The 17470-nt window shown below is 36.1% G+C and overlaps 1 protein-coding gene across 2 annotated transcripts in view; it reads left to right on the forward strand.

Moving 5' to 3' along the window:
• Bbox1 (gamma-butyrobetaine hydroxylase 1) overlaps nucleotides 1–17470 on the forward strand; it is a 64656-nt gene that overhangs the window by 24319 nt on the left and 22867 nt on the right. For both annotated transcript variants that reach the window (XM_046426362.2, XM_046426363.2), the window contains one exon: nucleotides 6372–6570. In XM_046426362.2, the coding sequence (XP_046282318.1) occupies nucleotides 6372–6570 (199 nt within the window). The remainder of the gene's footprint in view (nucleotides 1–6371; nucleotides 6571–17470) is intronic.

Raw genomic sequence — 17470 nt, forward strand, 5'->3', positions numbered from 1 at the left:
GCCTGACCCAGCCCTACTCCACTTCACCTTATCTGACACACTTCCTATGGCTGCCTCTGCCCTAGTTTCAGTGACTCTGAGTTTCTCCAGAAAGCTAGGAGATGCTCCGTCTCTCCCTGTCTCTCCTGCTTGCACATTTTTCTCCCTGTCCTTTGTATGAAGGTTTTCTCTTACTCCTTGGCATTTGGTTTAAATAATTGCTCTTCAACTTGGCTTTTCTTGACCAACACGTGTAAATAAGTTCCCCACCTCAACCCCAACCATTGTTTTTTTATTGTCATTGACCCCGCTGGTTATACTCATAGCACTTGCCAAAATTTTTTTTTATTCTTTATGTTTTTCTATCTGCTTCTTTGTTTATACACCCTTTTCCCCTTACAAAGGCAGCTATCACATCTACTTTGTGTGTATGTGTGTGCATGTGTGTGTGTGCATTTGATCTCTTGCCCCAAAAGGGCATCTGATAAATATGTACTCGATATAATTTCAACATCATGAGGTAAGCACTGGGACTGAGGTATGTACCAGTGCTGGGAGGCCAGAGGATACAGGCATCTAACCCACTTTTAGAAGATTTAGGAGATTTCCAGAAGCAGGGCATTGCAGAGGTTGTTGGTGCCCCTCAGCACTCATCCTATACAAGCCAGCACCTTCCAACTGCAAAACTGCCACTTGCCTTCCCTGTATGGGGGAGCATGCTTGGCTTGCACATAGGGAAGACCAGAAAGACCCAGGAGTGAAGAGTGGGTGTTTGGGTCTCTGCATCTCCTTGCACCATAGCTGGGACACCTCTAGAGTATAATTCTGCAGTCACTCTATAAGGTCCCACAGTGCTGAACTCATTGTCAAAAGCCATAACCCACTCACTGAAACTTTTTCCACAGGCTTTCTACTCTCTTGCATCCCCATCTCTTATTAGTGCTTCCAGGGCTAACTCTTTAATAAATTTTTCATCTTTGAATCCTCCTCTCAGGAATACCTCAACCTAAGAGACAACAAGTAGCCAGAATATTGAAAGACACATAGAGTTCCCTGAACACAAGGTGAAAGAATATCCAAAAGAAAGCAATCTTTCAAATAGTGCTGGAAAAGAGAATCAAAGCCCTATTTCCTTCCTTTCAGGTGCCTTTTCTCTAATAGCAGTCAGACTTTGGTTTTGGTAGGGCCCTTCCAAAGTATTCCTAGAAAAGACAGTACAAGATTGGCTGATGCTCTTGATGCCATTTCAGAGCCAGAAGCTGAATTCAGTGCAGGTAGACAGAAGGTCCTAAACTCCTGAAATAACACATTGCAAACCAACATGCTGTGCTCATAAATTTTTAGCTAAATAACTTCTTTGTGTCTTTTCCTTTTTGAAACATAACTCAGGCCCCTGGAATGTGGTGCTTAACCCTCAGAAGGAAACTTGTACAAATGGTTCCTTGAAAGCCAGTATGTAGCCTGTTCATAAATTTTATGATGTGTGAAGCACATGTTCAAGGAAGTATTTATTAGTAAGACCATAAGTTAAATTAGGAAGGGTGGTTCATACCTTAAATATGCCGTCATTATTCAGACCCAAGCGTGAAACTTAAATTTGTTTTTAATGTATTCTCTTGACAAATGATTTACTCTAGTCAGATGTTTTTTCTTTTGGCTCCCCTGATAGTTAGGTTTTGCAGTTGGTAGGAAATAGGAAAATGTTCTTAAATTACTCTTTCAAGGTTAAAGTTTTAATATTGTGTGCAGATATCACAGAATAATTTTCCCACTAGAGTTAATGAAATAGAGTACTACTACTTCTCTCTGAAAATTGGCGTTTTATATTCAAGAGAGCATGATGAATTTGGAAACTGGCTAGTCACAGGACTATCTCTGAAAGTCACATTTAGTATAACACAGTGTTTGAATGGTTCATATTCAATAATAGGTTCTGTGATGGGCTATGTCCCTTGGTTTCTGATTTCTGCAAAGCTCCTGCAAAGGCATTCCAAAATGAGAGCTATGGTTAAAAACATTAGAAGTTCTACAGAACTTAAAAACTATTGCAACTGTATTCTTGACATTAACATTCTGAAAGCTGTAGGTTATTTATAGAGTGGCCTGTGCTGTATATTTTATTGACAGGCTTGTTTCTTTCCAGAGTCTCTGATATGTGAATATGCTTAATTTTACATATCTAAAGAGTAACATTTATTACAAGAATCTAAATCTTTCCATATTGCTAAAATTAAAAATAGTGGAGTTTTGTGTGTATGCATTATTTTATAATGGAAAAAATAACTCATATGTAAATAAAAATTCTTGCGAAGATGTTATAAAAAGTATATTCTCAAGAAAACATGCCATATATATATATATATATATATATATATATATATATATATAGTATGTTCCTTAAACAGAGCTTTCTAAAATATACAAATAAGTCATAACACAAACTCAAAAGTTTTAAAAACAATTAGATCTTGTAAAAAAAAAACTTTTAAATCTCTGTTTATTATATCTTACTATCACACAGTCACTGAAACTCTCTGAAAGGTGATACTGGCCTTAAATAAAACCCAAAAGGAATGGATCAGTGAAATGCATTGGCATGAATTAAAGAAGCTAAAGTTAGCTGATTTTTAAATGTGCAAAGCTTTGGCTCATTTCACAAAAGGTAAATAGTGATGTTGCTGCAGGGTTGTGCAATGAACCCTATTCCTAATGTTTTCTCTGCATTTAAAATTCTGACAGGGAGCCAAGGTTTAACATTAAATGCCCATGCTCAAACAAGTTCAGACAAAGTGTTCCTCATTTAACTTGCCCTACTTTCTGTATTACCTAGTAGACTTCCTTTATAAAGGTAGGACAAGCTATGGACATTTAGACATAGGATTCAAAAATGCCTATGATGACAGCACTTCAAGGTATCAAGTGTTTATGTACAATTTTTGAAATTACAGACCTGGGGACCTGTCACCTGGATTTGACCAGCTCTGAAAATCATTAGCTATGTGCCTTGGACATCTAGTTCCTTCATTGTAGCATGGAAATTCTGAAAGCATACACCCCATGTTTTTGTTGTGTAGCTAAAAAAAAAGTTTGTAAAACTTGTAGCAGTGGGATTACTCTTAGAAAACATTCAGCAAATATTAAATATTTTTATTGTTATTATGGGTCTACTCTGTGCCAGGCACTATGTTAGACAACTTGCATAATCTCATTGCATGGTCACAAAAGACCTACAAGATAAATATAATTGTCCCTAATTTACAAATTAAAAAAAAACTGAAACTCATAGAAGAGCCAAAAAAACTTGCTAATAAGAAGAACAATGAATAAAACCCATATTAGGACATCCAAGTTCTGCCCATGCCTATATGTCACCAGTCATATGTGTCAATTTAAATTTAAATTAATTAAAATTTAATAAGGTAAAAAAATAGTTTTTCAATTCCATTAGCTGGATATCAAGTTTCAACAGCCATTGGTTGCTAATAGCTATGGCACTGGATGGTGCAGATAATAGAATATTTCCACGAATTCATAAAGTTCTAATGAACATTGCTATGATCTATACCAGTCTGTCTAGGCTGACTTACAATAGCAAAAAGTGTGTTTTCTAAAAATTATAATAAATTTTTGTTAATAAGTTACAAAACCTTGGTGATAAAGACGATGCATTTGTTATAGATACACATACAGACAGTAGCTAATTCCATCCAACAGGCTGCATAAGAATGGAAAACATGTATTTGCACAGATTAGCACCGTGCCAGAATACTAGAAAAATTCTCAGTGGTAGTTTAGGCAAATTTTTACCCAATGATAAAAACTAATGGGGATGGAAAATCTAAAGCCAGTATGAAAATGCCAAATGATTCTCTAACATTCATCCAGCTCTAGTACTATGTGGATCCGTAATTTTCTTCTGATACTCACTAAGGTAAAAATGTTCTCACATTTTCTTTTAAGTTTCTGAATATAGTCTGTAGAGAAATTAACTTTAGAAGGAAGATGGTGACTGGTTATCTACTCCCATAACACTGATATTTGCCCCAGGAAATTTTTCTCCTAGCTGGAAACCAAATGACCTTCCTAGACAGGTAGTCAATATGTAATACACATGACATTTATCATCTTCTTTTTGCCGACCTTTTTGATTGACATCAGGTATTACAATGTAGGGCTTAAAATGCAATGAGTAAATGGGAGTGGTAAAGCAAACAGCCACATAATTTAATATTCAAAACAAAGCCAAGTAGATTCCTCCTTTGAACAGAGTCTCTTTCATATAAAGCCAACTCTGTTTGACTTTAGAAGAAGAAATACTTGAGGCATGAAGGAACAGACCTGAGTAACGTCATACATGTAAAAGAATAGTTGGCATTATAGAGACAGTTTTAGATAAAGATCAGAAGACCTGATACCTCTTAAACATTCATCAACTATGGTTATCTATCCTATTGTGTTTTTTATTTATATATTTGTGTTGGTTATAATGGTGGTATCTGTTCTTACATTCTCATATATACACACAGCATAACAATATAATCTGGTCAATTTAAATCCTCAGTGGGTCTCTTTTCTTTTCCTCCTCCTTTCCCCTGAATTCCTTTCCTCTACCTCTACTGATCATACTGTGTTTTAATTGTTAGCTTCCATGTCTGATTCTCCCATAGACTATGAGCTCCTTAAAACCTACTGCCTATCCATAGTTGACTGTGACATGGTAAAATGTTGGGTTTATTGAAAAGATAAGTGAATAAATAATTATTGGGTAACTAATATGCTCAAGAGATGCCATCCTACTCTCAAAAAAAAAACAATTAAGATAATTATCCTGAAACCTCCATACCTCATGGTTTCTATTGCCTCATCTAACCTTCTCTGGTCTAATGCAACATGGCCCATGCTTTCCTTTGCCAAGGTGAGTTGGTTACTATTTTGGTTAGTCCCACTGAGAGTAAAGAGTTAAAGTGAAAAATTAGGAAACAGTAACTAGATATCTCTTTGACTTGCTAAGATGATATAGTAAGTCACTTGAGTCTTTAGAATCTCTTCAATACTAAAGAAAATTAATGCATCTGAATTAATGCATCTGCCAGGTAAGCTTAGTTTGGAATTTAGATCTTAAAAATTCTAGTTCATTATGCAAGATTTCATGATTAACAGCCTAGAAACATTGGCAATATATGCATTAATCACTTAATTTGGACTTCCTGAATAAACTCACCTACTCACTCCTGCAAAAATCCTCATGCAGCTAGCTGGTAGAAGAACAAGAAGTGGCTCAATAGCTGCCCATACCTTTGCACTACTGAAGCTACTGATTCCTAAAATAACTCCTATTTCTGAAGAGCCAGCCATGATGACACCAAAGAGAAAATGATTTATAATTCACAAGTATAAGTGGCACTGACCCATTCTCCATTCTTAAACTGAGGGCTCTGGGGTTGGTTTCCATGATGTGGTATATTCCTTAGTTAGAAAAGGGAGTGCTGCCCAGGATAATATTGAGATCATATGCTCTCATTCTATCACTTGTTAGGAAGGTTTGCCTTTCTAAGGCAATTTCCTTCCCAAGAAAGGAAAAAATGAAATGGATTAGCCAGCATTTGGTCCTTCCTGAATCAGTTGTTAGTATCTGAGTTGTTTCCTTTGGAAAAATTATATTTCCTCAGTGTTCCATTTCCTTTGGCAAAGCCTAGTTTGCAAATCAAATACTGTTTACATTTGTTTTTCATTATGTTTTCTCAGATCAACATTTTGATAAGTATGTAATCATCAGGAAGGAGAGGGTTAAGGAAAGGCATTTGACTTTTATATCCTGCATATCACCTCCAAAGCCATCTAGGCCTCCCAGGAACACACCTTCATCTTTCCTTCACTATGACCAACTCTCACTGACTCCAAAGAACAACTTGATACCAGAGATAGTCTTATAGCTTTTAATCAGGTGAAATAAGAGAAAGCAAGGACTGTACCTACCCTCCTAACAGAATAAGCATATGCTGTTCTAGTCCACCATTCTGATTTTATCATTCATTTGGAGTTAAGAAATATAACTTAGCTGTTAACACTCACAGTGTCTCAGAGTCACTTCTAAGCAGTATCCTGGAAGGGAATTTCTAAGAACATAGTTTAACAACATTCCCTCAATAAATGTAGTATGCTGAATACTGATTATGTGCCAGACACAGTTGTAGCAAGAGGCATATCATAGAATGGCATGGCTCCCAGGAAGCAAGGCCTGGTGACAGGTGATTCTGGTAAAACTAGCATTTAGTAATCTCCATGATCAATCAAAGATCAACTCTAGTGTCCTAGTCCCTTCTCTAGAGAAAGGTTCCTGTCTTATATTAAACCAATGTAATCTCATATGATTTCGTTTCCTTAATTCACAGAACGTCAATACTGGGGTTCAGAGCTCCAGCTACCTACTCTAAGTTTTGAAGATGTTTTAAAAAATGATGAACATGCATACAAGTGGCTCTCCAGCCTTAAGAAAGTAGGCATTGTGCGACTCACCGGAGCATCTAACAAGCGAGGAGAATTAACGAAACTTGGGAAAAGGATTGGTTTCCTCTATCTCACATTTTATGGGTGAGTTACCAAATGTTTTGTATTCTGCCATCACAAAGACAGTTTGATATATTTCCCAAAGCGGGTACTTGTTTGGTTGAAAATACAGTAATGTCCATGATGTCTTAGGAAGTCACATGGAAAGAAGAGTCTAAAAGAAGGATTTCTCTGAGAATGACTAGAATTTTTAAAGAGCCCAAAAGCTCAAAGACCTCAGGCAACAAAGATATCAGGCTAGTTACAGGTAGTGTATTACTCAAGCTGCCGTAACAAAATACCACAGACTGGGTGATGTAAACAACAGGAATTAATTTTTCTCACAGCAACTGGAAGTCCAAGATCAAGGTAGTGACTGACTAGCTTAGTTTATGGTAGGGCTTCTTTTACTGGTTTTCACCTGATTCTCTTGTTTTTCTCCATGCGGCCTTTCCTCTGTGCAGAGCATACTCCTACTGTTCCTTCCTCTTATGTAGACAACAAGTCTTATTGGATTAGGTACTACCCATAAAATCTTATTTAACCTTAATTACCTTGTTCAAGGCCCTATCTCCAAATACATTGGATATTTGGGTTCCACAGATGAATCTGGAGGACACAATTCAGTTCAAAACAGGTAGGATGAAAGATTATGTTTCTCTAAGACTTTTAAAAAGCACTCAACTTCATAAATGTTAAAGTTGATTAAAGTTCTACCTCTCAAGAGTTGGCACAAAGTAATGTTGGATCCTAGGGAACTGAAACCAGCCACCAGATGTTGTAAAAAGATAAAATTAACATCCAGAAAATTGAGCTTATGTGCTTTAATATAACAGGAAATATAATTAATTTTAACTTTGGAATAGGAAGCTATTTTCATAAGAATTTCCTACAAAGTAATATTAATTACGACATATCTGAAAGGCGGGGGAGTGGGTATAACTGAATTTCTAATGATTAGGGTGAGCACCTTATGCAAGATGGATACAATTATTTTTGGACTCAGAGCATTGGAAGTAGGAGAGACCTTCAAAATCCAAAGGTCGCAAACTGGTAGCACACAAGCTGTACTCAGATATGTTTGGTTTGGCGCACATGATGTTGAAAGAAAATGGAATTAGTTGTCAACACTTAAAAACTGGAAGTCTTTAAATTTATATGGATCTGCCTTTTTCTTGAAAAATCAAATCTAGCAACAACTGAGCCCACAAGCCAGCATACGAACAGTCTGCCGGACACAAGTAGAGGCTGTGCCTGGAAGAGTTTGCCAAACACCACCCCATCCCAGGATTTAAGGGCCTTGCTAGCATTTGAATTTGCCACCCCAACCTAGAGTAAGACATTGTTTTAGATTAAAAAAAAAGCATCATAAAAATTTAATCAACTTCCTTTAATAAATTATGCAAGTTTATTAAAGGCAGAACACTCTATCTACCATGTTGAGACTTGAACAACCTAGTCTCCATCTCCTTCCTAAGAATTTGTTTATGCCATTAGTATATTTACATCATATAAAAGTTTTTTGCATCCCCTCCATCTGCAAGAATTTGGGCTGCCATAAAAATTACATCACTAACAACAAAGGAAATAGGAGAAATATACTTGAAATCATTAAGAACTTCAAGTGTATTATTTCTCCAATTCTTACAAGATCTCTGAAATAGATATTACCCACCAATTCACTGACAAGGAATCTGAAACCCAAAGAATTCATTTGTAACCCAAGTAATAATAAAGGAATGAAGAAGTGTAAATTTGGGCTTTCCTCTTCATGTTTCCAATGTTAATATATAAAGAACGTACATGGGAAAGGTGTATTTGGTCACTATGATTAAACAAAACACTTCAAAATAAATTTATTTCATTTAGTTTTTATTTGCTAATAACACTTTTGGATATATTCCAACACATTGCACAATTTCATAACCATGAGCAAATTCAGGGGCTCTTTTCTAGAGTTCCCTAACTCCACCCGTCCATCCGCCCATCTCACTAGAGCTCAGAATCTTAGTCCTGATTTATGATTTGTCTTTTGTTTTTTGTTTTGTTTCTACAGGTCCTATAAAAGGACTGAATAACTTGGCCACTATCTAATATTGTGAAACTTATTGGAATAAATACTAAAGGTCTGTTGTCAAAACAAATCAGGCCTCCTACTACTATTCCATTCCCTATATCCAGGACTTTCCCATCTAACCAACAACGTTGATCTGCCCCATCTCACCTTCCACAGATGATCAGATTTCTTCCCAGAGTCTTTCAAACAATACACAAGAGAAGAAATGCCTTTCTTGCCACATGACCCCTAATTCCACCAAGGATTACCAAAATGTCTTCTCTCTCTCTCTCTCTCTCTCTCTCTCTCTCCCCTCTTTTTCTCTTTCGCAATTTTTAATTCTCTACCTCAAGAACTTAGAAAGAGTTTTGTTGTTACTGCTTTTGTTTTGTTTGCTTTTTTTTTTTTTGCTGTTGTTAAGAGAATGAAGTATGTGAATATTTTCTCCAACGTCATCCCTTTTTTCTTGTCCTCTTCACAGTAATGTGGCAAAAAAAAAAAAAAGTAATATTGAGATTTGGGTAAATGAGATTTAAAAGAATATCAAGGAATATCCCTTAGCATGCTAATGTCCCTTAATATTCTGAATTAGCTAAAAGAGGGGGTCTCAACCAGGACTGAATATTGGATTAACCAGTTTTTAAAATTCACACATCTGGGTCCTATCTCTAAAGATCTTTTTTAACAGTGCTGATATTTGATCTAAGTAAATTTGATTTGATTTAAAAAGCAAGCAGATGAGCCACGAGCAATGGCATGTGCCTTTAATCTCAGATACTCAGGAGGCTGAGGCACATGGATCACAAGTTCAAGACCAGCCTGAGCAACTTAGTGAGACCCTGTCTCAAAACAAAAAGTAAAAAAGGGGGCTAGGAATGTAACTCAGAGGTTCAATATCTGGTGATGAAAAAAAACAAAAAACAAAAACAGAAACAACTCATCAAGTGATTCTCACGTGCAGCCAAAGTTGAAAACCTCTAAATGAAAGGAAGGGTTACTTCAAGGCAGGCAGGTTTCAATTGCAATAGAAGTTGGGTGTTTTACGTTCTCTGAACTTTCAACTCCATGCACTAAATAGCATGGATCAAGTTCTTTCTATGTTGGTTATGTCTGGGCATGGCTTATCTTTATAACAGAATTGACACCTGCTTTAAACAAGGTTACTATCTTTCAGATATTTGTTTCCTCTATCGTAAATTGTCATACTCTTGTTTGAAAAGCAACTGGCTGATGAGTGAGTGAATGGAATAAATAAATGAAGGCAATAAATAATGCAGAAGAGGGACTATCAAATATAGAAGAAGATCAGAGAAAGGAAAGTGAGAGCAAGTTCAATGTAAACTTTACTTTTCATGGAAATTTGTCAAGGAACTTTGTGAGGGTTCTTGCTTAGATGCCAAAAACAATAGTAGCTTTTTGTAGGTATCAATTTCACATGCTTCCTAGGGAAATGAATACTCATCTACCACTTTTCCATTCAAATAGCTACTGGTTTGGGCTGGGGTTGTGACTCAGTGGTAGAGTGCTCCCCTCGCACGTGTGAGTGAGGCCCGAGGTTCTACCCTCAGCATCACATATAAATAAATAAATAAATAAATAAATAAATAAAGATATTGTGTCCAACTAAAAAATAAATATTAAAAAAAAGCTACTAGTTTGGAGAATTTAAAATGCATGGGTCCAAAATGAGAAATGAGAATAGCTATTTTTTTTTAATTTTTTTATTGTTGGTTGTTCAAAACATTACAAATTTCTTGATATATCTTATTTCACACTTTGATTCAAGTGGGTTATGAACTCCCATTTTTACCCCATATACAGATTGCAGAATTACATCAGTTACACATCCATTGATTTACATATTGCCATACTAGTGTCTGTTGTGTTCTGCTGCCTTTCCTATCTTCTACTATCCCCCCTCCCCTCCCCTCTCCTCCCCTCCCCTCTTCTCTCTCTACCCCCTCTACTGTCATTCATTTCTCCCCCTTGTATTATTTTTCCCTTTCCCCTCACTTCCTCTTGTATGTACTTTTGTATAACCCTGAGGGTCTCCTTCCATTTCCATGCAATTTCCCTTCTCTCTCCCTTTCCCTCCCACCTCTCAACCCTGTTTAATGTTAATCTTTTCCTCCTGCTCTTCCTCCCTGCTCTGTTGTTAGTTGCTCTCATTATATCAAAGAAGACATTTGGCATTTGTTTTTTAGGGATTGGCTAGCTTCACTTAGCATAATCTGCTCTAATGCCATCCATTTCCCTGCAAATTCTATGATTTTGTCATTTTTTAATGCAGAGTAATACTCCATTGTGTATAAATGCCACATTTTTTTTTATCCAGAGAATAGCTATTTTTAGGTCTTGGCTGTCATCTCAATTGTTAAATGTTTGATTGGAAGAAAAAACAAATGTGATTCCAGAATTTCACGTAGTCTTCATGTAAAGGAGACAAGAAATAAGTGTTTCGTGAATAAATGCATTTCTAGATATTTTTAAAGAACTATAAAAAAGCAGATGAATACAATAATTATTAGAGCATTTCGTAATCATAAACTTATGTTCAACTAGATCAAAATGGTAATAGATTAAGGAAAAAAGCACACGTCATTTTCCACATCTGCATTTTCTCAGATGCTTGTCATTATTTTGTCATCACATCATCTAGGCAATATTCTTTTTTCATGTAACCATGTGAAATTCTTAGTAACCCTAATGCCTTGATGATGAAAGCTTTCCTGGAATAGAAGTAAAGAGCTAGTAAAGAAAATTCCATTCTCGATTTTGTTAAATATTGATTGTGAGAGTAGTATGTAAAAGAAAAAAATCTACCTTTTAGAGTAATTTAAACCTTTGGTTTGCAGTAATGTAGTTTTTACAGAGTGGAGTAAAAATTCTCATCCCATTTTTCCCTTCCGACTTAAAAACAAATGATAACAATAACTTTCTGAAGCCCTTTTGGGAAAGGTGATATTGTTGAAAAAAAAAAAAACTATCTGAATTTTGTAACATGATTTAACCCAATAAGTAGTCACCATAAGCTATCTTCTATCTGTATACTGATATCTTCAATAATTACATCAAGAATATTTTCAAGTATGCATCCTACAAATTAAACGTTCCCCCCACACCAAAAAAAAAAAAAAAATACTACGATTGCTCTCAAACAGAATTTTTAAAAAATATTTTGTGTTTGGGATTTTGTTCTAAAATAGGCCTGAGTCTGGAAATGGTGGTCTAATCCAGATCATGTCTTTAGTATTAACTCAATGCAGGGGGAGTTATCTGTCATGAAATTTTAGTGAAAAGAGAATGCATGTATGCTGAGATACTGAAGACTTCCATTGGGGCAAAACAATAAAAATTCTTTTCTTAACATTGTTGACCTAAGTCCTCAGTTCAAAAATTAACCTTACCAGCAACTCAAAATGGTTCTTCTTCATCAAAAAGTCAAGTGGAAGAAAATCACCTTTCAACCTTAGCTAGAAAAACTGTTTTCTTCCTAGAATTGAACTCAGAAGTTCAGATTTGCTTTTTTTTTTTTTCTAAGAATGTATGATTGGCTGGTGCAAGCAATTTGCATTGTTAATACATGGTTAAGCACAGAGCTTGAGTGCTAAGAATAATGGAGTGAAAAATGAAAATGTTCCTTCTGAAATGTTAACTTTAAGAATCATATGAAGAAGGCAAGAGACAGTAACAAAAGGGGGTAAAAGAAAGTAAACATACAGATCTTGGTAACTGTCAAAATTTTATCTTGTGGAGCATTACAGAGAAACTGGACAACGGCTGAATAACATTACTTATAAGGCCACAAGCTGTCGTAGAAAAATATAAATAAATACTTTGGAACACTTCTTTCCAAAAGTTTGGGAAAGGATTGAGGACTGAACAGCCCACAGCATCTGCATTGCATTACTACCCAGAGAGCTGTCCGCAGAACCAACAGGGAAACAAGTTTAATCATGGCTTTACTGAAAGCTATTTGTAGGTGAGAAGTGGACTTAAGCTCTTCATGTAATTTCCCAGATCTCTCTGATTCTCTTCCACTGAGGACTCTCCTCTTTCTAAGGGAGTGTTTTAATACCTGTCTCGCCCTTTGAGGCCCTTGGAGGAAAGTTTGCTGGGAAATGTGACCATGGCTGCCCAGTTTTGCATCTGTGTGAGTGCCTTGAGCATCCTTCATCAGATGAATTTTTAAAAAGTCAGCAAAAATGTTTCTAGTGGGCTGTTTGTCAACTAGCACAGCCAGACCAGTTACAAATTAACAATATTGAAATTGTCCCTGGGGAGGACAAGGATATAGGCTTTCCAGCATCTACTGGATTTTTGCTAGCATTTCTGAAAGATGTCTGAAAGCCAGCCCAGCAGCATTTTACACATTAGGCTGTATTAGAGATCAAGGATGTCTAAGTGAAAAAGATTCTTAGTCCTTGGCCCATGGCCCTTAGAAATTGCTCCCACCATTAGCACTGCCTCCAAATCAACTGAAATAGCTTCTTGCTTGTTATACATGTTACCAGAAAACATTTGTGAAGCATGGGGATAGAATGGGAAAAGAAAACCCAAGTTTACCTATTTTGTTGAATTTTCTAGCCAAGAAATTGCTTGAGAAAAACCACGCAGCCCTCTTGAATAAAAATGGCCTGCGGGTTATGGAAAAAAAAAAAAAAAAACTTAGAAGCAATTCAGACTTGGGAAGAAAACAAAGGAGACTTGTCTGAGTTCTGAATTTGGTTGCAGTCCTACCCAGCTTTGTGAAAAGTTTATACTGGGACATCTGAATGACTTGGTTTAAATATAGTATTGAAATATACTGTTTGAGTTGTGTTTATTGTACCATAGTGTTTGAGTAGAGGGGAAATCTTTAAAATGCATGTTCTAGTAAGTATTAGGGTTTCTTAAGCAGAGTAACAAGCCATGTTCTTATAGCCATCATGAACCCCAGTTTACGTTATCAGCCAAGAGCCAGTCTCTGGGGGTTCCCTTCATGGCGTTAAGTTTCACAGTAATTAATGCAGCTGCCAACAAAACCACTTAAGTATGAGGTCATCTCATGAATGGGAGGAAAAATAATTTCTGTTTCAAACTACTCTGGAAATCACTTATGGAGGTTTTTGAGACAATTGTTATGGTATAGATGTGAGGTATCTGCCAGAAGCTCATGTGTGAGACAAGGCAAGAGATTTAGAGGTGAAATTTAGGGTTATGAGAGCCGAATTCATGTATAAATCCAATGATAGAAATTAACAGGGTGTTAACTATAGGCAGGTAGGAAGTGGCTGCAGGAGGTAGGTCACTGAGGGCATGCCTCTGGGGTATGTATTTTGTCCATGGTGAGGACAAAATACATACTGCTTCCTGGTGCGATGTCCCGAGATGCTTTCCTGTGCCATACACTTCCACATGATGTACTGCTCCATCTCAGACCCCAAGCAATGGAATTGGCCATCTAAGGACTGAGGCCTCTGAAACTGTGAGCCACAAAATAAACTTTTCCTCCTGTAATTGTTGTTGGCAGGTCTTTTGGTTGAAGCAGTGGAAAAAGCTGACTAATACAGTAACCTATTGAGGCAGTTCTTCTCCAGAAGTCTGCTCTGGCTCCCATTATCTCCTTGATTTATATTCTGTGCAGCCAGGACAGGCCACTGTCTTTGGAATGGGAGAAATAATTTTCCATTAAGCACCTTTTCTCTACTAAGTATCAAGCTCAGCTCTTTCTTTATAGTCATTATCTTGAATCTTCAATTCTTTTAAGAATCATTATTCCCTTGCTGAGAAGCAGATTTTTAATTTGAATCCATCCCATTTATTGATTCTTGATTTTACTTCTTGCGCTTTAGGAGTCTTGTTAAGGAAGTCAGATCCTAGGCTGATGTGGTAAAGATTTGGGCCTAATTTTTTTCTTCTATTAGGCGCCTAAGTCTTTGATCCACTTTGAGTTGATTTTTGTGCAGGGTGAGAGATAGAGGTTTAATTTCACTTTGCTATGGATTTCCAGTTTTACTAGCACCATTTGTTGAATAGAGTCTTTTCTCCAGTGAATGTTTTTGGCACCCTTGTCTAGTATGAGATAATCATATTTATGTGGATTTGTCTCTTTGTCCTCTATTTGTACCTCTATTGGTCTACAAGTCAATTTGGGTGCCAATACCATGCTATTTTTGTTACTATAGCTCTGTAGTATAGTTTAAAGTCTGGTATTGTGATGCCTCCTGCTTCACTTCTCTTGCTAAGAATAGCTTTAACTATTCTGGGTCTCTTATTTTTCCAAATAAATTACATGAATACTTTTTCTATTTCTATGAAGAATGTCATTGGGATTTTAATAGGAATTGCATTATATCTGTATAATGCTTTTGGTAGTATGGCCATTTTGACAATATTAATTCTGCCTATCCAGGAGCATGGGAGATCTTTCCATCTTCTGACGTTTTCTTCAATTTCTTTCTTTAGTGTTCTGTAGTTTTCATTGTAGAGGTCTTTCACCTCTTTTGTTAGATTGGTTCCCGGGGTGTTTTGTTTCGTTTTTTGAGGCTACTGTGAATGAAGTAGTTTTCTTAATTTCTCTTTCAGTGGTTTCATCGCTGATGTATAGGAATGCATTTGATTTATGGGTGTTGATTTTATATCCTGCTACTTTGTGAGAAGAGAGCCTACAGTTTGGGAAAAAAATATTTACCACATTCACCTCCAATAAAGCATTAATCTCTAGGATATATAAAGAACTCAAAAAACTTAACACCAAAAAAACCCAAATAACTCAATCAAAAAATGGGCTAAGGAAATGAACAAGCACTTCACAGAAGAAGAAATACAATTGATCAACAAATATATGAAAACATGTTCAACATCTCTAGCAATTAGAGAAAAGCAAACCATCTCACTCCTGTCAGAATGGCAATCATCAAAAATACAGGCAACAATAAATGTTGTCAAGGATGTGGTGAAAATGGTACACTCATACATTGCTAGTAGAACTGCAAATTGGTTCAACCATTATGGAAAACAGTATGGAGGAGATTCCTCAGAAAACTGGGAATGGAATCACCATATGATCCAGCTATCCCACTCCTTGGTTTATACCCAAAGGACTTAAAATCAGCATACTATAGTAATGTAGCCATGTCAATGTTTATAGCAGCTCAATTCACAATAGCTAGACTATAGAACCAACCTAGGTGTCCCTCAATAGATGAATGGATAAAGACAATGTTGTATATATATCAATGGAATATTACTCAGCTTTAAAGAAGAGTGAATTATGGCATTTGCCAGTAAATGGTTGGAGTTGGAGAATATCATGCTAAGCAAAATAAGCCAATCCCACAAAACCAAAGGCCAAATGTTTTCTCTAATATGTGGATGCTAATTCACAATAAGGCAGGGGGAACTAGAGAAGAATAGAGTCACCTTAGAGGGAAGTGATGGGAGGGAAGGAGAGGGGATGTGGGGATAGGAAAGATAGTAGAATGAAACAGACATTATTACTGTATGTATATATGTGACTGCATGACCAATATGATTCTGCAACATGTACACTCAGAAAAATGGGAAATTATATCCCATTTTATGTATGATATATCAAAGTGCATAAATGCATTCTACTGTCATATATTACTAATTAAAACAAATTTGAAAACTTAAATCAAAAAAAAGAAAGAATCATTATTTCCTTTTTATCATGAGGCAGAAGAATCAGGCAAACCTGATTATATCCTAGGGTTACATGACTCAACAGGCTGAAGTCTTTCCCTTATGTGTATGTCTACATTACTGTCTAAGCAAATTTCAAGTATACACTATTATTAAGTATATTTTAAGAATATTAACTATAGTCACCATGTTTTACATAAGGTCTTTAATATTCATAAGAGAAGGTTTGTGCTTTTTAACTAGTATCTCTCCTTTTCTTCCACTTCTAATTCAAGGTAAACACCATTCTATTCTCTATTACTATGACTTCTATTGGCAAAATATAATATAGTACAGGGAAAATCACACAATAAAAATGCATAGCTTAACTATTATAAGGCAAACACTCTTTTTTAATTTACTTATATATGCCAGCGGAATGCATTACAATTCTTATTACACATATAGAGCACAGTTTTTCATATCTCTGGTTGTATACATAGTATATTCACACCAATTTGTGTCTTCACACCTGTACTTTGGATAATAATGATCATTACATTCCATCATCATTAATTACCCCCTGCCTCCTCCCTTCTCCTCTAACCCCTCTGCCTTAACTAGAGTTCGTCTATTCCTCCCATGCTCCCCCACCCTACCCCACTATGAATCTTATATCAGAGAAAACATTTGGCATTTGGTTTTTTGGGAATGGCTAACTTCAATTAGCATTATCTTCTCTAACTCCATCCATCTATCTACAAAGGGCAAACACTCTTAAACACCACCCAGATCAAGAAATGGAACATTGCCAGCCATCCCAAAACCTATCCATCTGTTCCTACCAAAACCAAACTTCATTTCTCTTCAAATGTAATGACTTTCCTGAATTTTGTGGTATTTCACACCTTCCTGTTCTAATTTAGAGTATTATCACCCACATGTGCATCTCTCAGCACTACAGTTTAGTTTCCCTACTTTATAATTTTTGTATCTTTTTCAACCCTTATAACTAGTTGAAGTAAATATGTTTACTGCTCAGCAGAAATCCTGTGTCAATTAATCTGTATTTATTTTGATTGTCTAAAGCCCATTTTCTTGCAAATTTCTCAGGAAGTTCTCATGGGAACAGCATTCCCTGACTCCTTACATGTTGACAGCAGTTTAAGGTCTGTCTTTATACTTGAAATTGGACTTGGCTAAATATAGAACTCTTGACTCACAGGGTCTTATGTCAGTATGGTTTATTGGTAATCTAATTTT

This window comes from Marmota monax, unplaced genomic scaffold (genome assembly GCF_021218885.2).
Source record: "Marmota monax isolate L192 unplaced genomic scaffold, Marmota_monax_Labrador192_F-V1.1 WCK01_AAM20220418_F8-fsc00520, whole genome shotgun sequence".
Classification (NCBI taxonomy): domain Eukaryota; kingdom Metazoa; phylum Chordata; class Mammalia; order Rodentia; family Sciuridae; genus Marmota; species Marmota monax.